General features: G+C 44.5%; 1 protein-coding gene across 1 annotated transcript in view; it reads right to left on the reverse strand.

Moving 5' to 3' along the window:
* The window catches only part of POLN (DNA polymerase nu), a 142,946-nt gene that overhangs the window by 100,353 nt on the left and 20,151 nt on the right, over positions 1–22,442 (reverse strand). The window contains exons 3-7 of the mRNA XM_025887208.2: positions 17,420–17,499; positions 15,014–15,514; positions 12,368–12,561; positions 6,970–7,082; positions 1,707–1,864 (exon numbers count right to left, since the gene is read on the reverse strand). Coding sequence (XP_025742993.1) covers positions 1,707–1,864; positions 6,970–7,082; positions 12,368–12,561; positions 15,014–15,514; positions 17,420–17,499 — 1,046 coding nt within the window. The remainder of the gene's footprint in view (positions 1–1,706; positions 1,865–6,969; positions 7,083–12,367; positions 12,562–15,013; positions 15,515–17,419; positions 17,500–22,442) is intronic.

The following is a 22,442-nucleotide window of genomic DNA, read 5'->3' on the forward strand; positions in this document are numbered from 1 at the left end:
GAAAGAAACTAGACCTTATAGTCAGAAACCCACGCTTTGATCCACAGCCTCAACTTGACCTTGGGCAAGGTGCATGCACACTGACCTTTCTCCGCCTTGGTCTTCTCATCTATAAACTGGGACACGGGGACTGGTAGTGCTGAGGTGGGCAAGTCCCTGTTTCAGTGACAGTGTCTCAGCTGCTATTTGAGGGAGTTCCCCTCCCGGCATCCTACAATCAGTAGAACTCAACTCCACGCCCTGTCCCCCTGCCAAGGGGCACACATGTGGCACAGTGAGGGAACTTACCGTGGGTCTTTGACAAAAGTGACCCATGGCTCACTGCTGGCCCCAGGGCCTGAGGCTCACATCTTCCCATGGCCTGCTACTGCTTTCCCTCTGAGTCTGGGAGCTCCCACATATTCCTCTGACACATCTCTTTAAATTAAGGGAGAGTGAGTTTCCATATTTGTACCCCCAAGTCCCCACCTGACTCAGACCCTCCCTCACAGATGGCGCAGGATGAAGAGCAGGAGCAAGCAGACCTCCCCAAATCTCAGGGCCTGCACATCACCAGCCACTCTGCCCCCATGGTTCCCACCCCATGGCCAACCCTGGTGCTCCCCGAGCCCCCTGTATGCTCGTCCCGTTGTGCTTCTAGCATGCTGCTGTTGATGTGCATGCAGGAAGCCTCAACAGAGGGGCCCAACTGTGGCCACACTGCTCCCCCTGGGCCACCTCCTCGAGGGCCTGACTCACTGGGCTCTGGGCCGGGCTCCAGACCCGTGAGCACTGTGGCTTCTGCAGACACGGTTCCTAACAACTGGGTGTGTCTCTAGGATAGGGCTTGGGAAGACACACCTGGGCACATGGAGCGAGGTGTGGCCAGAGCCTCTGCGGCAGCGGCCAGGCCACCGGCACTACGAGCAGCTCATGGGGCCCAGAGCACGTGGCTCTCTGACGCCAGAGGGTCCATTTAGAAGACTCACACTGTCTCTCTGGGCTCAGACCTAGTTTGCGGCAACATGGCTAAACGCACCAAGAAGGTGAGAATCGTGGGTAAATACAGGACCCGTTATGGTGCCTCCCTCTGGAAAATGGTGAAGAAGATTGAAATAAGCCAGCACGCCAAATACACTTGCTCCTTCTGTGGCAAAACCAAGACGAAACGACGAGCTGTGGGGATCTGGCCTTGTGGCTCCTGCACGAAAACCGTCGCTGATGGCGCCTGGACCTACAGCACCACTTCTGTGCCGTCACAGTAAAGCCCGCCATCAAATGACTGAAGGAGTTGAAAGACCAGTAGAAGCTCCACCATTTGAAACATTGCTAGCCTATAATAAATGGGTTAATTTACGTAACAAAATTACTTTGGCTTGTTAAATTTATTAATTAGATCTTTCAATTTGTGTTGCATTAGTTTTGCTTTCTCAAAGGACTTGGAAATGAAAAATCCTTCTAATTTTTATTGGAAAAAAAAAAAAAGAAGAAGAATCACACTGTGAATGGACTTCCTGGGAACAGTTTCATGAAGGAACAGAAGTCACCTGTCCTAACTCAATATCCTCCACCAGAAATGTGAGGGTAAAAAGCATTCGTGCAGAATAAGTAAAAATGAATGTCAGCAATGTTCTTTTTACTACTGGACTGTTTATGAAGCAGAAAAAATTTCTAGGAAAAAATTCGGTTGATTAAGGTTGGTAAAGCCTCATCTTAACATAACTCACCACAACATTTCTTGAGGAATTCCCATATGTGCAGTTCACTTTAACAGAGATGGAGCTTTCAAGGTATTTTGCCACTAAATCTTCAAAAGAGGGTGCAGCATCCCCAGGATCTATAAGCCATGCAGCAATTCTGGGGTCGAGCCCTACAAAATGAACAACTACAGAGAAAAAGGCCATTTAGTCACTCCATGAAAACCGAAGAACCGTCCTTTTCTTGAGGATCAAAATAATAATAATAGCATTGCCGTGCCCTCAAGTTACAGAAGTGAGTGCCTAAGGGATGCTCCACTGTTCCTGAGGAACTGGAGCCTTTGGTACGAGCGGCCTCCATGAGCCAGGTCTCACACAGGCAATCTCCATAGGGAACTGACCCCAGACAGCCAAAGAGGGGCAATGAGCTAACGTGGAACTGGGACCTCTCAAAAATGTTCAGAGAGGTGGCGGTGAGAACCCTCAGGCCCTCTTCTGGCCTCCTCTCCCCCAGCTGCCCCCGCCCCTGCTCCCCAGCTTTCCGACCCTGTGCCTCTCACTGGGCTACCTTCCTACGCACTCCTGACCCCTCTTCAGGGTGTCCAGGAACCCAAGTCTTGTGGGTAGAAGAAAGAGCATAAGCGTCCTCATTGCCGAGTTCGGCGGGCGGGCGGGGGGAAGGAGGAGGGCAGTGTGTTTGAGGACAGAGATGGCTGGCATTCGGGGCATTTCCCCTGATGGAGGAAAACCTGAGAGACCCCCAGATCTCTGCTGCATTGGGATATGTAAAAAGAACCAAGCACAAGTTCACCCCTGGAACTTGGGCAGTCACTGCCCCTAAGTACTAGTTTTCCCATCCAAAACCCAGGGAAGAGGTTACTGTACGTCTCTGCAAGACATATGGGAAGATGCTTTGTGAAAAATAAAAAAGACATTTGCTAAATAAGTTTTAGTACCAGAGTATTTTAGACACGGACAGGGGAGCTATAATTGGGGGGGGGGACTGATAAACTGAGAGAGAAATCTGAATTCTAAGTGATTGCATTTTCAAGTTGCTTTAACATTGTTTTTTAAGATTTATTTATTTATTTTTTTAAGATTTATTTATTTATTTATTTATTTATTTATTTATTAAGATTTATTTATTTTAGAGAGAGCACAAGCGAGGGGGAGAGAGAGAGAGAATCCCAAGCAGACTCTGCGCTGAGCATGGAGCCCAACGTGGGGCTCTATCTCAGGACCCTGAGATCATGACCTGAGCCGAAATCAAGACTTGGATGCTCAACCAACTGAGCCACCCAGGTGCCCCAAGTTACTTTAACATTTTGAATAATGCTACATAAAAATAAGGAGTTTGCTTTTAAACAAAACTATAGTCTTAGATCACAACACACTAAATATTATATTTTCTGGCACCTTTAAATTATGCCAGTCTAAGAGATTTATATTTGCCAATGCAACCAGCATCATGACTTTTTTGTTTGATGTCTAGGAAGTCTCTGACATTGGCAGATTTGGAACCTTGGCTGGGACAACATCGGCAGGTGCTCTTGGACCTATACCCACATCGGCTGTGCATGACCCGACCCAACACCATCTGGCAATGCTAACTGACCCAGGAGGACTAGTTCACTCTATTTGCCTTTTCAGAGCCCTAATATTCCAAAATTAAGGCTCTGCTAACATTCTTGAAAACTCCTGGGGAAGGGCCTGGGGGCTGGTTCCTATAATCTCCTCTACCTCACATACTAAAGCCCGCCAGGCCAAGGCCCCACACTGGGGAGAAAATGCCAGTAGTTGAAAGAGAAATACCAACAAAACAGATTTAAAACGAGCTAAGAAAATCTGAGAAAATGATAGAAGTGATGAAAAATAAATAAATCAGAATCAGAAATAGTTGGAAATTAGGTGACTTAGAAAAATAAAAACTGAACAAAGAAATGAAAGCGTTCAGGAAATAAAACAAAAAAATTTCATAAATAAAAACTGAACTGGCAATACACTTAAAAGCCAATCAATGCAACGGATAATGCCCTACATAAGAAAAGACGATGGAAAAGACGAATTTAAAGAAAATGAGATTGGAAATAGATTCTAGATAAAGTGATAAATATGAAAGAGCAGAGAATAGATTCAACATATGAAATGGGTTCAAATATCACAAAAAAGGTAAACAACCAGATATCATGTACCTCCTGACAGAAGGACACACCACTACCTAGGGTTGGGGTCATGACTTAGTCTTGCCCTCCCAAAATCAGGCCTGAAATCGCTGCCAATTTACAAGAAATAGAAGAGCAAGAAGAAGGTGTTAAACAGCAAGAAGGTGATACGTTCTGAAAAATCCAGACGCTGGGAAATCCTACACGACAAAGAAACTGGTTCCCTCCACAAGGACAAAATAATTACAGGAAAGTAAAACAGGGAGAGAGAATATACAGATGAAGAAAAAGAAACAAGAAACATATACCTATCCTAGCTTCGGGATAACCTAAGCCCAACTCTTGTTTGGATCCCAAGTCACACAAACTGTACAAAAATAAAAACAAACAAGATATTTAAAGACAACAGGGGCAGCGCACACACTGACTGGATATCTAATAACACTGAAAGATTACTACTAATTTGGGGGGAGATGATGATGGCATCATCTTAAAAATGAAACCTTCATGCTTCACCACATAATTGAAACATTTACAGATGAATCATATGATGCTTGGAATCTGCTACAAATCAAGCCAGGAGGCAGGTGGTTGGAAGTGTGAGGAGTTACAGAGGAAAGAAGACTGGACATAAGTTGGTTAATTGTTGAAGCTGAGTGCTGGGTACCATGTTGTTTTCCAACACCGTCTCTGGTGCCCAGCGTGCGGTCTTCCGCCCACAGGTCTGAGGCTCTGCAGACGCCGGCGGGTGTCTGACAGTTGGCGCCATTCTGACACCAGCTGCCCTGAGTGCAGACCCTGCAGCCTCACAAGACCACCCGTGCTTCAGACGCCTCCCATACCTCCCAACCGCCATCTACAAATCGGAGTTCCCACCACCCCCTCCTCGGGTTCCGTAATTGGCTAGAACGGCTTGCAGAACTGCGGAAAGCACCTTATACTAACTCGTGACCCATTTATCATGAAGGACACAACTCGGGACCATCCCGAGGGCAAGGTATGGGGCAAGGGGTGCAGAGCTCCCCCCTGCCCAGCACCCAGACGTGCTCCCCAACCTGGGAGCCCTCCAGATCCCCCCACCCCCTGGGCAGGGGATTTATGGAGGTTCCACTGCCCAGGTGTGACTGATGAGCTCGCTGGCCATTGAGATTGACTGCCTCTCCATCCCCTCTCTGTCCCTGGAAGGGGTGTGGGGGTGGGGGACTTAAAGTCCAACCCACTAAGCCCAGTGTGGTCATTCTGTCCACTGCCCCATCCAGAAGCCCACTAGGGGTCCCCCACTCCCAGTCCTCTCATTAGCCCACAAAAGACATTCTTAGCACTCTGGGGATTGCAAGGGTCTTAGGAACTATGTGCCAGGAAGCAAGGACAAAGACTAAATATGTATTTCTTATTGTATCACAGGTAATTTTGGACGTGTTGGAAATTTTGTACATTCAAAGAGTTTTTCTTTCCTTGGGGCACCTGAGTGGCTCAGTCAGTTAAGCATCTGCCTTTGGCTCATGTCATGATCTGGGGGTCCTGGGATTGAGCCCTGCATTGGGCTCCATGCTCAGCCTTGAATCTGCTTCTCTCTCTCCCTCTGTGATCTCTCTTGCTCTCACTATCTCCCAAATAAATACAAATACTAAAAAAGATTTTTTTCCAACCTCTTATTATATTTTCAAACATGCAGACATTTAAAAAGAACTATCCAGTGAACCCTCATAATATACACTACTTAGATTCTATAAGGAGCATTTCTGCTATATTGCTTTGCTACATGTCTGTCCATCTAAGAAAAGTTATTACAAATTCTTATTATGTTAAATGAAAGATAAAAACGTGTTCTATATTATTTTGATGTGAATTATTATTTAATTTTAATTCCAGTATAGTTAACGTAGTGTCATATTAGTTTCAGGTGTACAGTACAGTGACTCAGCACTTCTGAACAACACCCAGTTCTCACTGAGACAGGGGCCTTCCTTAATCCCCATTCCCTATTTCCCCCATCCCCCCACCTCCCTCTGGTCACCATCACGTGTTTTCTACAGTTAAGAGTCCGTTTCTTGGTCTGTCTCCTTTTTCCCTTTGTTCATTTGTTTTGTTTCTTTAATTCCACATATGAGTGAATCATACAGTATTTGTCCTTCTCTGAGCGACTTATTTCACTTAGTGTAATATTCTCTAGCTCCATCCATGTCATTGCAAATGGCAAGATTTCATTATTTTTCATGGCTGAGTACTATTCCACTGTATGCATGTATGTATGTATATATGTATGTATATGTCACATCTTTTTGATGGACACTTGGGCTGCTTCCATATCTTGGCTGTTGTTAAATAATGATACCATAAGGGGAGGGGGATGGGTTATCCTGGTGATGGGTATTGAGGAGGGCACGTTCTGCATGGAGCACTGGGTGTTATGAACAAACAATGAATCATGGAACACTGCACCAAAAACTAATGATGTAATATATGGTGATTAACATAACAATAAAAAAATTAATACCCCAAAAAAAAATAATGATACCATAAGCTTAAGGGTGCATGTATTCCTTTGAATTAGTATTTTGTATTCTTTGCATAAATAACCAGTAGTGCAATTGCTGGGTCACAGGGTAACTCTATTTTTAACTTTTTGAGGAACCTCCACACTGTTTTCCAGAGTGGTTGCACCAGTTTATGTTCCCACCAACAGCACACGAAGGCTCCTTTTTCTGCACATCCTCACCAACATCTCGTTTCTTGTGTTGTTGATTTCAGCCATTCTGACAGGTGTGAGGTGGTATCTCATTGTAGTTTCGATTTGCATCTCCCTGATGATGAGAGATGTTGAGCATCTTATCTTTTCATGTGTCTGGACTTTAATTTAATTCGTAGGGAGTTTATAAGCTATTTGTGGTAACAACACATCCCATCTGACCACACTGCATAAATCACTTTTTTCTTATTTTAAATTATAAAAAGTAATTATACTTGCAAAAAAAATCAAACGATCTAAAGCACAGAGGGAAAGTGCCCCTCACTCTTGGGGCACAAGGCCACACAGCTGGTGCTTTGGACCCTGCCTCCGCACCTCCCATTCCCAGGAGGAATCACTGCTGGAGAGCTCAATTTAAGAGATTATAAAAACTAAAACTTACCATGCTTCCAGCTGCCATCTTTACCAAAAAACTGCAGCACTGTTCGCACAAAGTCCTTAGCATTAAAACAAACAACAGGACATTTACATTTCAGCATTTGAAACAGCACTTTCCTGGAAGATAAAAAGAAATTCACTGATTCAGACATTAATTTAGAACTTCTGACCTTGGAAAAAATATCTATTGCTCTACTGACAGGTGTCACTTGCTAATACTACCTTGTAGACATTCTTTTTCTAGGAGCCTTCCGTGGATTAACCTGAATCCTGTGGGAAGGTGTTACTTCTCTGCACTTACAGATGATGAAGCTGAGACAGGCCCCCACAGCTGTTCAGAGCCCATCCCTGGGAGAAGTCGCATTACTGCAGACTAAGCCCGGCGGTCCTGAGCAGAGCACACACACTCTGGACTCCTTACAGGCTCCCCAGCACGGCTCTCCAGCCTGCTCTCCCAGCACGCGCTCCCAACACGTTGCCCTCCGCTCACACTGAATTGTCTTTCCTCCACCAGCACACGGTGCCACGTCCTCCCACAGTCTGGGCCATGCCATATGCTGCATTCTTGCCTGCAATTCCCCTCCCACGATTTCTGCAAACTGCCCCTTTCTCCAGGCGGGGAGTTTCCCCTCCTCTCTACTCCTGTCCATGTACCAGCTGCAGGCAGGACCACATTTGTACCATAATTTGCCTTGAAAGTAGGCTCACCCCATTGCTCTGTGAGCTCCTTGGATATGGGATTCATAAGAGTCGGCATTTACTGAACACTTACCATTACAACACCATGCTAAACACTTCAAAGGACTGTTACACTGAAATCTCAGCACAACCCTGTTAGGCAGGCACCAGATCCACTTTACAGATAAGGAAGTTGAGGCTCAGAGTGGCTAAACAATTTTCCCAGCAAGACCCTATCTTGCTGCTGCCAGGGCCTGCACTGTAAGTCTTCCTTTATAGGAACTCTCTATTCATACATAAACGAGGGTCTTCCACACAGGGTCAACAGAGAGTTAGATTCTGCTCAGCTTGCTGCACAGACATTTGCATTTTCTTGCGTGGCTTCACATGGGTTTCCCTGGAAGAGGGGGCCCAGCTGGTAGGGAGGACAGAGGGCCAGCAGCACCGCATCAGGTCTTGGCTCTGTGGACTGGGGAGGGCGCAGGGAGGAGAGAAGGGGAGAGGGGCTGGGAGCTTACGGGGGAGAAGAGCTGCACTTCCACGCTGACGCCCTTACTTGTTGCAGACGCCAAGTCCCTACTAAGGTCACCTAAGAACTGCAGGATCTCCCACTAGTAAGAGATGCAGGCTAGCGGGTTTCTAACTTAAGGTATGACAAACAACAAAAAGAGCATCTTGTAAGACAAAGTGACTGAAACACAGTGTGTTTTGTAAGTCAGTTACAGAAGTCAGTTGTGTCACGTTTGTAAACAAAAAGGCAGCCAGAATATAAAAAAGGTAGACTTGGGTCTAAAAGAGGAGGCTTGAGTCTCAAGACTGACTTAGGGCTATTTCTCTGAGTCTCAGTTTCGTCATCTATAAAATGGAACTAATAAGACCCAACACATACAGTTAATGTGAAGATGAAGAGAGCACGTGTGTGTAAGAAGACCTTGCACAGGTGTGCAATAAATGGTATTCGGTATGCTTTGTGCAAAAAAGTTATTTATGTTTTCATTTAAATGTGATTTATTTAAATTCATTTTAAATCTCAAACATACTAACATAGAATTGGGATTATTACTTCCAATTTTATGGTATGTGAGGCCATGTCTTCATATAATTGTCTTGGAACTTATAAAAATTAAACCTTAATACTCATTTGTTCAAAAGTAACAATAAGTATTTGTGAAGCACATACTCTGTCACGTTGTTCTTGGCTTGTGGAGACAGAGGAATGAGCAAGACATAAAAACCCCTGGCTCGGGGCACTCAGAGACAGACACACAGGGCGATGGGGCGGGGAGGGGGCACGCTATATACAGTGGGCAGGGAAGGCCTTCTGACCATGCTCTAACACCTCAGGGAAGACTTGAAGTGTAAGGTGAACAAAAGGCCTCGTTGAAGGAGGAAACTTCTCTATAGAAAATTTTACCCAATATGTGTGGAAGAAATGATAGACACAGAAAAATCACCATCTTCCAGACATACTGAAAAAGTGATTTCGATGACCACTGAGGGGACGTTCAGTGGGGACATTCACAATGGAGGGAGCATGCTGACACTGCCTAGCCCACAGCTTCACTGGAGTGTCACAGATGTGAGGACAACACAACTGCATCGCAGAAGGTAGCCGGATCGAGTGCAGGGCACCCAGCTAAACACGATGTTCAGAAAAACAGTGAATAATTTTTATATGAAAAAAAATATATTTTTTAGAGATGTATGCCTGTAGTGTAAGAATGTCTCTTCTAACACTTGGGACGTAGTTATACTAAAAAATTGTTTATCTGGGATCCAAACTTAGCATCCTGCATTTTTATTTGCTAAATCTGACCATCCAACTGTGTGTGATGGGGTATGAAGCAGACAGCACCACCCAGGGAAGTACCCTTGTGAAAAAAGCTGGAGCTGGATAATGGAGTTCGTAGAACGAAGCTCCAGCTTACAGAAAGTATGGAGGAAAGGGGAACAAGGTAAAGAACCCCACAATCACAAAACAGATAAGCCCAGGACATGGGTGGGACCTCCTGCAAGATGGGGTCAGAGGTCGGAGGATGCTCTTAGTAGAAGAGGGAGGAGAGACAAGGAATGGCATGCGTGACCTTGCTGGTCCTGATCCCAGTAGATCAAGTGCAGAAACAATTTTAAAAATAATCAGGTAAGGGGTGCCTGGGTGGCTCAGTTGTTAAGCGTTGGCCTTCGGCTCGGGTCATGGTCCCAGGGTCCTGGGATCAAGCCCCGCATCGGGCTCCCTGCTCTGTGGGAAGCCTGCTTCTCCCTCTCCCACTCCCCCTGCTTGTGTTCCCTCTCTCGCTGTGTCTCTGTCAAATAAATAAATAAAATTTTAAAAAAAATAAAAAATAAAAACAATCAGGTAACTTCAAATGTGGACTGAGTATTAAATTTGCTAAGTTTGAGAATGGCATTGTGGCCAGGTGTCTTAGAGCTGCATCCTGAGCCCTGTGAACTAAAAACGACATGTCTGGGATTTTCCCCTAATCCTAGCTCCCTACCCCTCTCCTCAAAAAGGGGCAGATGAAGGAAGCATGGAAAAACCTTTGGTTTGAGTGGGTGTGTATATAGGACTCATTACACTACACTCTCTACTTTCATGTTTTCATAATTTGCTTTGTGTGTGTTGGGGGGATATGGTTTAGAGGAATGGGTAGCACATCCTGCAGATACCTGGGAGCACACTGCAGGGGAGGAAGAGTGGTACAAGGAAGACCCCCGGGTAGATCAAGAAGGCTGGTGTGCAGTGAGAGCAGGGGAAGAGGAGCTCCCAGGCCTGGTGAGAGCCATGCGCAGACCTGCGGGCATCATCGGGAGCTGTTTGCAGGGCTCCGAGCAGGGAGCGTTGTGACCTGACTTAGTGCTCAGACCCTCTCTGGGAGCCGTGCGGAAAATAGGCTGGGGGCAGGTGGAGGCAGGCGGCCCTCAGGAAGCCCCTGCTTGATTCGGTCAGGAGGTGAAGGCCTGAACCAAATGGCAGCCGCAGAAGGGAAGAGAGGTCAGCTTCTAGCTGTATTTTGAAGGCAGAGCCAATGGGATATACTAAGAGCTTGGATGAAAGGAAGAGGGAAGTTAAAGATTATGCCAGGACCCTTGGCCTGAGCTCACGGAGAGCAAATGCTGACATTAACCCTGACAGCAAAGCCTGTTGGAGGCAGGTTTCGGGAAGACAGGAGTTCAGTTTTGCACATGTTGAGGCCCTAGTGACTATCAGATGTCCAAGTAAAGAGCACTGAGTAAGATATATACATCCAGAATTCAGAAAAGGCCACCCAAATATTAGGGCTCTGTTCTCACAGAGATCTTCCATAGAATAGACCTGCCTACTTGTTCTTTCAGAAGAAAATTAGGTAAAAATAAGGCTATGGGTTTCTTGTGAGCAGGCTGCTCTATTAGTCAAACGTTGTCCCATTCTCACCAAAATTTACTGCAGTATAAGTACCTGATGTTAAGCTTATGATTGTTGAGGCATCCATTTCAAAAGACATCCATAGTGCCTGCTGCATGATAAGCCACCAGCGAAACACCCATGCAAGGAACAGGGCCACCCCCACCCATGCAGCTTCCCTTCCAGACAGGCCGGGGGCATCTAGACACCTGACCTGTGAGTGATCCTACCTTTCCCTTCCTGCACCCTAACTCCCACTTTTATGATTTCTATTAGCAATAAAGAGTGAAACCTTGAAACTGCCAGCCCCCCATCCTCAGACCATAATAAAGGCTGAGCCTCAGGCCTGTGCCCTCTCTTTCTGTAGCTACGACTTTGCTGTGTGGCCCCCCGGTGTGGTGTGTACCCTCCAGGACCTGTGAGTAGTGAATCTTGTTCCTCAAAGTTCCCTGATGGCTTTTGCTGAATTGTGTCCTGTGATCCTAGGAACTCTAACGGTTGGTCCAGCCACAACACTGGCCTCTGGCATTCCTCGCTGGGACAACACAGACGCAGCAATGGCCGACAACTCCCCCACAGCCCAGTGAGACTGTAGGAGGCCAACGGGGCCAGGCCTAGGCACCACCTGCTCACCCCTGAGCCTCCGTGAATGCCTCTTCAGGACAGCAGCTTCAGGGAGATCCTGCCAGGCAGCAAAGGGGCTGGGACTCCGAGGGCTGGGTGGGCAGGAAGTGGATTTCCCCACCCAAGGCAGAAACCGGAGTCAGGCTGACAACACGGCAGAAGAGCTGTAACGAGGGCAGGGGCTGGAACCCCCAGCAGGACTTTTCAGGATCGCTACAGGGCAGCTCAAGCATCCCTGCTCGATCTAAAACTGTCCAATTCTAAAGGGCAGGTCCAAGTGAGGTGTGTCTTAACTATTTCCACAGAATGAAGCTATGAAATTAGGTTGTACTGAGGACAATTTACTTTTTGAATTTAATTTACTTTAATTTTCTAATGCTGTGAGTGAGTGAGATGAGGAAAATCGTCTGGGACTGTGGTCACGACAGTGGATCTTCAGGCCTTGGGATGAAGCTTTTCTTACCAACTTCTCACTGAGATGTTGATTCAAATCCTGGAGGGGCTCCCATGGAAGGATGGAGCCTTCATTCCAGAAGCTCTTTGGGGGAAAGCAGGCTACTGTGTGCAGAGCTGTCATTTAGATCCATTTTATTTTCATGTGCCTGTACAAAACGTCTAAAAGTTTAAATAATTAAAGTTGGAGCTTGGGAGACTCTAATTGGACTCAACGAAGCAGACATGTAAGTAGGAAGTAAGGCAGTGGGAGGAGATTTCTGACCTGGCAAACTGATTATATGCCTCCTGCTCTTGGCCCCCAGTAGAGGAGTGCTCTGTTTGGAGGTAGATATACTGATCACGGAGTGTGGCGCCTTCCCCCAGGACACTGTCAGAGGCTGAGACATCCAGAGGACCACTGCCGTCTACACGACTCTGTAGTAACATTGCAATTCCTTTAACAGAGGGAAACAGAGCCTGTGAATACAAATACAGTTTCAAAATTAAACACAGTGTATTTATTCAAGAAAGGTATGTTTTATAATTAAACAGAAGGAAAAGGCCTACAATTAAATTTGTAAATAAAGAGCTCTTTTAATGACAGTCAAGGCCAAAAGCCAAACCCATGATCTTACTCTCCAAATCTGGACTCCTCCCTATTCAACATCATAACAGAAGTCTTAGCTAGAGTAACATAATGGGAAAAAGAAAGAAAAGGCATATAGATCAGAAACGAAGAACTATATCGTCTCTATTTACAGACGACACAAATGTCTGCATAGAAAACCAAACGGAATTTACAAAAAAACTTCCTGGAACCAATATGTGAGTTTAGTTAAGGTTGCAAGATACGAGATTAAAACACAAAATCAATTGTATTTCTATGTACTCTTCAATGAACATGTAAAAATGATCTTTTTTTAAAAACAATGTGTTTACCAGGGGTGCCTGGGTAGCTCAGGCGGTTAAGCATCTGACTCTTGATTTTGGCTCAGGTAATTGTCTCAGGGTTGTGAGACTGAGCCCTGCATCAGGCTCCATGCTGGGTGTGGAACCTGCTTAGGATTCTTTCTCCACCTCTCCCTCTGCCCCTGCCCCCGCCCCCCCCGCCGCCACTGACTTTCTCTCTCTTTTTTCCTTATTCTATTCTAAAAAAATAAATAAAAAATAAATGAAAATGAAAGTAAAAATAAAAAGATGCATTACCATTTATAATAACCATTCCAAAAAATGAAATACTTAAATAGAAATCAACAAAACACATACAGGATCTGTATGCTACACTACATGACAAGTACTGGTGAAAGAAGCCAAAGAAGACCTAACTAACAGAGACACACCACGCTTGAGGACCACAAAACTCCTAACAGGAATGTCAGTTCTCCCAAGTTAATCTGTAGAACCTAAATCAATAAACCCCAAGTATAAGAAACATTTAGAACAGCACACCAATCACATGATATAAACCAACGATAAAGGGAAAACCTTAAAAGAAGGGGCGAGGGCAGGGGCCGGGCAGGTGGGAGAGGGGCGTTACCCAGACAGAGATCAAGAGAAGCGAGACAGCAGATGTCCGGTGGGAAACAAAGCAAAAGCTAGAAGACAGAAGACATCTTCCAACTGTTGAAAGAAAAAAAAAAAAACTATTGACTTATAACTCTTTAGTGAGCAAAAATATCTTTCAAAAATGACAGGTAAAGCAAGATTTGTATACTACACAGAAAACTACAAAACACTGCTAAAAGAAACTAAAGGTGTAAGTAAATGAAGGGACACCCCTGTTCATGGGCCCGAAAACTCAGTACTGTTAAGATGGCAAAACTAAAGTTCATCTATAGACTCAACACAATCTGCATCAGAATCTCAGCTGCGTGCCTGAAGGAATTGAAAAGCTGATGCTAACATTTATATGGAAGTGCAAAGTAACCAGAATACCCAAACCAATCTTGAAAAACACAAAGTTAGAAGACACACTCCAAGACCCTTTGGTACTGGCATCTGGATAGACATATAGATCAAAGGAAAGAACTGAGTGTCCTTATATTTACAGTCAATTGAGTTTTGAGAAAAGTGCCAAGAAAATTCAATGGGGACAGAAGAGTCTTATCAACAGTGTTTGGAAAGCTGGGTATCAACACACAAGAGGCAGGTTTGTGCCCCTTATTTCACACCACAACAAAAATTAACTCAAAGTCAGCCACAGATTTTAATGTAAGAGGAAAAACATAAATTATTAGAAGAAAACAGAAGTAAATCTTCAAGACCTGGGATAGGCAAAGCATTCTTAAATATAACAACAAAGGTGCAAGCAATACAAAAAAAATTGATAGAATTCATCAGATTTAAAAAATTTTGTGCTTCAAAAGACACCAGTAAGAAATTGAAAAAAATAAGCCACAGATTTGGAGAACTACAGATCACAGATCAGACAAGGGACTCACATCAGAATATAGAAAGAAGGCTTACAGATCCAAAATAAGACACAAATAACCCGATTTAAAAATGGGCAAAAGATCTGAACAGACATTTCACCACAGAAGATACAAAAATGGGACTAAGCACATGAGAAGATGCTCAATGTAATTAGTTACTAGGGAAATACAATTTAGAGCCACAGTGAAATACCACTTCACATCCACTAGAATGGCTAAAACCAGATAGTCAACAAGGATTGGCAAGGAGGTGGAGGGCTTGGAACTCTTGTGCGTTGCTGCTGGAATGCGAAAAGGCATACCCACTCTGGAAAACATTTTGGCAGTTTCCTAAAAATCTGAAGAGAACTATGCATTATCAGTCACTCAGCACTGTGGGGAGGGGAGGGTGGGCTTCAAATCTTATTCCTAGCTCTCCTATCAAAATCAGACACAAAGAAAATGGGGTTCTTTTATGGTGCCAAAGAAACAAACAAAACCCAACACTGTTCACTAACCTGCTCAGCTCTTAGCTGGGTCGAACCGTCCTCATACATCAGTGTTACCACCACAGCCACTGCCTGTTTGAGCATTTCAACCAGTTGGCTTTTCTCCAAATCATCCAAATACCTAACGTCACAAAAATGGTTTTCGCATGCTCTTGCGTTCCCACAGTTTAGGTGGGCTTCAACCTCATCAGCATTTTCTTCCAATGCCACATGTTTATTTGTTTTCCCTGAAAAATGACATGTACCATGTTTTCTTTTAAGATTCACAGGCATTTCTTTTTTTTCATTATTTTTATTTTCCTCTAGGAAATGCGTTCTTTTAGACTCCGTTTTCTGTAGGACTGAAGCCTCTTGGTTACATTGTGGAATGAAACAACTGGGAGGAGCCAATGAGCTGACGTTCTTCTGGTTTTGGTTGGCAGAGGGCTGATAGGTGAGTCTGATACTGGAGGACGGAGGACAGAGCTTGATGGATGAGCCTGACGTCTGGCTTGTAGAAGAATTCAGATTCTGTAGAAAAATGTGAAATGTTTCACAAGAATATGGAATCCTAAGACAGATCTAACCAAACTAATCTCTGGTAAACCTCGTCTAAGGTCAAGTGGGGACACAGCTTCACATTATCTAGGATCAAACTTTCTAATGAAACTATATAGTAGCTTCTAGAGCAGTAATTTTTCTCAACCCAGGTAGGAGTGCATATCTGAATCACGGGCTGGAATAGGGAGGAGTCCACAAGTCTCCAACCATACCCGATGCATGTAATGACAGATGCCACGGGTGGGAGTATGTTACAAATGCGCCTCACGCTCAAGATGAATAATTTAACTTCCAGGTAAAGGCCATTTACAGAGAAAATGAAATCACCACAACTATTTGATAATATGTTCATCTATTTACTAAAATTTTTAAAAAATATAGCTCAACAGCAATCCTCTTCCCATCTTGATCTAGTACTGTGCAATATTCATTCATAAATTCACAAACTGAGGGTAAAAAAAGAATCTCTACCCATCTCATTACTGGATTCATTTAGAATAAAACGTATTTTTAATGTTTATTTTTCAGATTTGTGATATATTTATTTTGTTTTGAACAAATGTATATTAATAGTACTTTAAAAAATAATTTCGGAGGAAAATTTTTCAGTATTTGGCATATGGTCACAGAAAATTTAAGTTTATACTCATATTTTTATTACAGAGACATATTATATGGTTTCAAGAAAAGACTTCCAAGCATAAAATTATATTATGTTAATAATTCTGCAGAAGAAGATACAAGAAAAGGAGTTCAAGGAGCAAAAGGGAAATACAAAAATTTAGATTGCTGAAGAATATCTTGCTCATGTTGTTTTTTAAAGGGATGCTTGTGGGTATTAAGTTACCAGAGTACAGTATTTAGATTTTAGTGGTTATATTTTAATGATGATGTAATCATTTTTAAAATGTCAATACACCAGAAATTGTGTCCTGTGAAACATTTTAAATTTGTTATGAATATTTTAAATGTCAACTTAAAAATATGTCATGAGGTATACCGCTTTTCAAAATTCTTTTGCGAGAAAGGAAGCAACACGTTGGTGAGCCGGCTCTCTACCTCAGTGATGGGAGGGGCACAGCCAGAGTGGCACTGAGAGAAAATCTCCACTCACTCACAAAGTGAGTGAACACCCTGTGTTCCTGACATGGCTGTGGGACTCGCCTCTCCCCCAACGTCAGGGCAACCCAGGACCCTGGGCGGGTCCTGCCATCCCCACTTTACTACAGGGAGTTTCAGTTAGACTGAGTTAGGCTGGACTTTGAACACACGTAGTTTTTGCCCCCAAGTCTAATCTCTTGGCCACTGTGTCTCCCCTACCAGGTCTTTGGTGAGATGACATCTTCTTTCTCCTCCCCTCAGGCCCACACCATGCAGCTCACCCACTGAGAGTTGTGTCCCCTTCCTTCTGGAACTGTTCTGTGTTTCAGCTGTCCCAGAGCCCCAGCTTTCTCCCTAAACACGTCTGCCAAGTCCTCCCCCATTCTTTAAAGGTGGGGCTCCTAATCATCCTGTAGATGTCGACTCAGGCATAATTTTCACACTTCAGGAAGACTCCCAGACTACGCTCCCCACCACCCAGAAAAAAAAAGAAACAAGACAGCACAAAAACTGGGTGAGTGGTCTCGCCTACTGTTATTGGGACTGACCCCTACCATGTATGGCACCTAATGCACCGTCCTGTAGGGTCGCACTTCTCTGTCTTCCCCTCCCCCATCAAGCAAGTTCAACCGTAGGCTCCTGGAGTAGAACTCTGTTCTTGATTTTCTGAAGTGTGGTAGCCACAGTGCCTAGCATACAGTAGATACTTAGTAAGTATGTGCTGAACGAGTGAAAGTTATCTATTTTGAATTAATCATATTTGAAATGATTTACCCTTTTTTCCAGTGATTGATTCTTCCCATTTTCAAGAAGTACTGAGTACTTAATACGGGAATTGTTTACCACTTCTGCAGCTTTTAAAAACACAAAAAGAAAGCATTAAAGAAACATTGAATCTAAGTAATATAATTAGCTAAACATTGAAAGTGGCCTCTACAAACATGCTACTTACTCGTTATTTACTTACCTAAAACTGTAAAAACATTCATACCCAAAATGTATACTACCATTGCAATAAACATTTATGTAACATATCTTCAAATTAACTGGAGACAGATCCACGTAATCATGACATGTTTATCAGAAAGTATTAGTTGGTGTCTCCATTGAATACTGGAGTCCGAAAACCCAAGTTCAATATTTTACGGAAACCTTGAAAGTATTAAAGGTTTGCGGAGATTCCTATAATGCATAATATTGCAATGGAACAATTAGAAGTTCAGTAAAACACCATTAATACAAACCTCTCTTTTAAAATTTGTTTTAATTTTAATAAGCCTGGGCTGAACAGTAAGTGATGTAACCCACATTCAACCCCAGGCAACATGACTCAGGTGTTTGTGCTCATAACCACTGTGATTTATGTTCCCTCCACAGCAACAATAACAACCAAGGAATGCAAACAGGGGAAATCTTTACAGTAGAAAGAACTTAGGATAATTTAACAAAAAGGCACGAGGCACTCGATGAAAACTTAAAATCTCACAAAAGGCATAAAACTTGATCTATACAAATGGAAGGACATAGCATCCAGGTATGCATAAAATGTTCAATTCTTCCAAAAATAAATTTAATGCAATTCCACTTAGAGACCCTACAGTGTTCTTTTAATTGAAAAAATGTCAAAGTACATATGAAATACTAAATATCTGAAAACAGACACAGAAGGTAAGTTAAAAACCAATAAAAGCCTTGCCTTGCTGGATTATCAGAACATACTATTCAACCACCAAATCAAATCCACATTGTATTCGAATAGGAAGAGTCAAAAGATTTCTGGAACAGAATAGACAATCCAGAAACTGACCCAAGGCTTTATGAGACTCTACTACAGAACAAAGATGGCATCTCAATTCAGTAGAAAACAACAGATTAATAAATAGGGATAGCAGCACTGCTTCTGAAGAACAGAACACTGGGAAAACCATTTGGAACAAAAATGATAAAGGGCTAATACCTGTATTATACAACAAATCCTTAAACACTGGCAAAAAAAGAATTCAATTTAAAAAATGAGCAAAAGATAGGAAGAAGTGGTACACAAATTAGCAAATCCAAAAAGCAAATAAACGATATAATACTCAAACTTACTAGTGGTCAGGGAAATGCAAACTAAATACAACTGGAGGTGGAAGGAAGAGGTCGTTTCAGGCATTGCTGGTAAAAATGTGAATAGCTAGAATCTTCTTAGAAAGTAAACTGTCAACACCTATTAAAATTAAAAATACAAGCAGAGAGTTGAGAAGAGGACTGCCCTAAAGGGAGCAAAGATGGGCTTCCAGGGTGCTGATGTTCTGTTTCTTGATCTGCATGAAGGTTACAGGAGTGTTCAGTTTGTGAAATGTTATAAACTCAGAATATATGTGTTTTGTGTATATAGTGTGTGTGTGTACCCTCAATAAAAACAGAGATATAACTGTATAAATCATCTAACCAAACAACCTCACTATTGGCAGTTTCATAGACATATACGCAACAGTAAATAGGTCTAAACCAAGACATCTATTGCAGTATTGCTTTATGGCTGAAAGGACTGAAAACAAAGCAGATACCAATCAAGAAAAGAAGATGATGAATAAATTATGGAACATGTACACCACGAAGCACACAGTCACTGAAATGAATGACTTAGAGCTTTATTAGCTGCCTCGAAGATGCAGAAATCTGTGAAAATATCTCATTTTTGCAACCCATGACCAAATCTCCCCATTTTTGTATACGAGTGTGTTATACACACCTACTGGCACAGGCCTGGTCCCCAGGAGGCTGACTCTGAGGTGGTTTGCATTTGGAAATGTTATTGGGGAGTGCTCTCAGGATCAACGTGTACAGGAGCACGACAGGAGGACCAGACCACAATGCAGTCACTACAAAGGCCTGCTTGGGACTGGAAGGCCTGTGGAGTTAGCCCCCATTGGGTCAAGGGAGCGCGACTTTATATGCCAGCACCAAGCAGTCATTGGATCGGCTGCCCCTGGGAAAGGAGTGTGCAGCTGAGGCAGCCACCAGGAGTGGCTGTGTGGTGAGCAGACAGACTCCCACAGGTGGGGGTGACAAATGGCTTAGTACTAGTACGGGAACCTGGGCATCCACAGGGTTCACTGCAGTCCTCTGCTGCTCGGCACTACACTGCATTGCTCCCAGCCACTTGCTGCAGATACGTTTCGGAAAGTAGCCCCTTCAGGATTCTGGTGGGCCTCTTGCTGGAAGCAGCTTTTAAAAGGAAGTTAATGGGATGAACTGCATCCCCTGGTCACTGCAGCTGGTCTCAAAGCTACAGATGAGATTCGTGTCCCTCCTCTAATGCACATTCTAGAATCCCCTCAGCCTGGCTTAGCACCTCTGTTGGTCTAGGTAAGTCTGGCTTACCTGATTGATGGAGTTACCCAAACCCCTCATCCCTGAGAGGTGTAAGCCCCTGGCCACCATAGTCACTGCACTGAGATTTGGACAGAGGACAGCGGTGACTAGTCCTATCACCCGGGTACCAAATATATGCTTCCCTGCACCATCATGTAACAGCCCTGACTTCTGATGACCAGGACACATCCCAAACAGGATGCAGATTACATGCCGTGCCTGCCAGTCCCTTGGCATAAGGCTATTGAAAGGACAGGGCAGCAGCTGCAGCTTCAAATTAAATGGTATTCTTCCCATGCCCCCGGTGGGCTTCCCCTTTGTCAGTCAAGACTCATTCTGCAGAACCCAGAAGTGTTGGGGGAGAGTCAGATTTTTACCAACTGGAGCACTGGGAGTGACAATAAGCAGGACCACTCCCACATCCCCCTTTTGGTTTTAGACCCCTTAATTGTACATACTGGGGACACCGCAACCTGGAGGTGGCTCCTCCACGCTGTGCAAGCTGCACCTGCTACAGGCCATTCCTCCGTTGGGGTGGTGTTGCTGGGTGTGTGGCTGAGGGAACCCTTGGGTCCCATAATCACGTGCCTGCTTTAGCTCCCTTCCTGTAGAGTGTGTCCCCACGTCCAATGCAATGCTTGTGGTACTGTCAGTGGATCACTGAAGCCCTACAAACGGGAAAGGGAAAGCCAGGCCTGGAACATGTCAATTCCAATCAAGACAGGTCACTGCACCTTTAAGGGAACGAGGGGTTCAGTGTCGTCAACTTGTGACCAAGTGACTGTTTCCTCAAAGGATGGTATTACTAGGGTCTCGGTGTTTGGTCTGCTGTTGGAAGCCTGGACACTCAGCAGAGGCAGTAACTAGATCAGCCCTGGTGAATGGGTGTGCATGTGGTTGGGTCCACGTGTGGTCTTCACCCCAGCCCATGGCCACTCCACTAAAGAGCCCCAGGTGCTTGTACTGGGACAGCAGGTGACAGGCTAGCCAAGTCATTCTGTTTATTCCTTCAACACTCTACCTCAGGGAGCTGCTCTGTCTGTCTTTACTGTGTTCATTCTTTACTCCTTGGTAGCTAATCCCCTTACTAGCTAACATGCAGTACCTTTCCCTGTTCAAATTTCCTATGGTTTGTTTCACCTGACTGGTGCATGTCTTACAGGCTTCCTCAACAGGCCCACTACTTCTTGGTGAGGCTGTTGACTTAATGGCCAGGACGGAAGGAGGCAGAAGTTCCTCCTTCTGGAAAAAGCATCCTGCACAGTCTTCAGCAATGGCAGGAGGATAGGACACTAGCTTTTAACAGAGAAGTAGCCACTTCTGCAGGTCCCAGAGGCATCTGGGATTCAGGATTTGAATGTGCCAATCAGGTAATCCCAGGCCAGATCTCAGGGTCTGGTCCCCTTCTGATCAAGGCCCTGACCTTGAGGTAGCACACCTGCCTGGGCTGAGAAGCCAACCTTCTCTAGAGCTCTCCAGTCTCAGGACTAAGCACTGGTTTGTGGCTGTGAGTGGTCTCTTTTTACGCTACCAGGGAAGACCCCTGGTTACATTTAGCCTTTAAACGCTAATTAATCACCCTCACCCCATGTCTTTTTCCAAAGGACTTATTATTCCTAGCCACAGCTGCCAATTCCATTGTTTGCCACTGCCCTGTACTTTTCAAGTACCCAGTAAATCCCAGCAGTCAGGGCAGCGGCTTCCACTGGTATGCCACACCACCCACCCCCAGTCCAAGCTGGAACTCACTGCTACCAGTCCTATTCTGCCTACCACCTGTGAAGGTCATCAGTGCGTCTGCCTAAGGATGACCAAACTCCAAAACGCCACGTGTGCCCTCTCAGACCGCTTCTGGCACCAACTGCAGCAGATCTGGTTCCTGGGAACCAGACTGAGCTTCGCCCACAGGAAACTTATGGGGGGACCCAAGGACTGAGTGAAGGGGAGGCTCCGTCACAAGGAAGGCCTCAGCCAATCCCACTGGAAGCAAGGAGGGGTCTGGATGGCACAGCACAGCCACACATGCGGGCTAGAATTACAATCACAGAAAGAAATGGGACAAAAACATAAAAGGGACATACTAAGTTTGTTACCAGCTTGGTTAGCAACAAGGAGAGAGGGTTCAACAAAGCAAAAGGCTGAACCAAGAAAACAATGTGCAGATGAACCCTTTCACCACGTGCCTGTGGGTATAAGCATGTAAGAAAATATTTTTAAATGTTTTTTTTTAGATTTTATTTATTTATTTGACAGAGTGAGAGCAGGAACACAAGCAGGGGGAGTGGGAGAGGGAGAAGCAGGCTTCCCGCGGAGCATGGAACCCGATGTGGGGCTCGATCCCAGGACCCTGGGATCATGACCTGAGCCGAAGGGCAGACACTTAATGACTGAGGCCACCCAGGCGCCCCTAAATGTGGGATTATGAACTCTTATGTTT

The sequence above is a fragment of the Callorhinus ursinus genome, unplaced genomic scaffold (assembly GCF_003265705.2).
Source record: "Callorhinus ursinus isolate GAN/ISIS: 27379988/994484 unplaced genomic scaffold, GSC_fseal_2.0 scaffold4, whole genome shotgun sequence".
Classification (NCBI taxonomy): domain Eukaryota; kingdom Metazoa; phylum Chordata; class Mammalia; order Carnivora; family Otariidae; genus Callorhinus; species Callorhinus ursinus.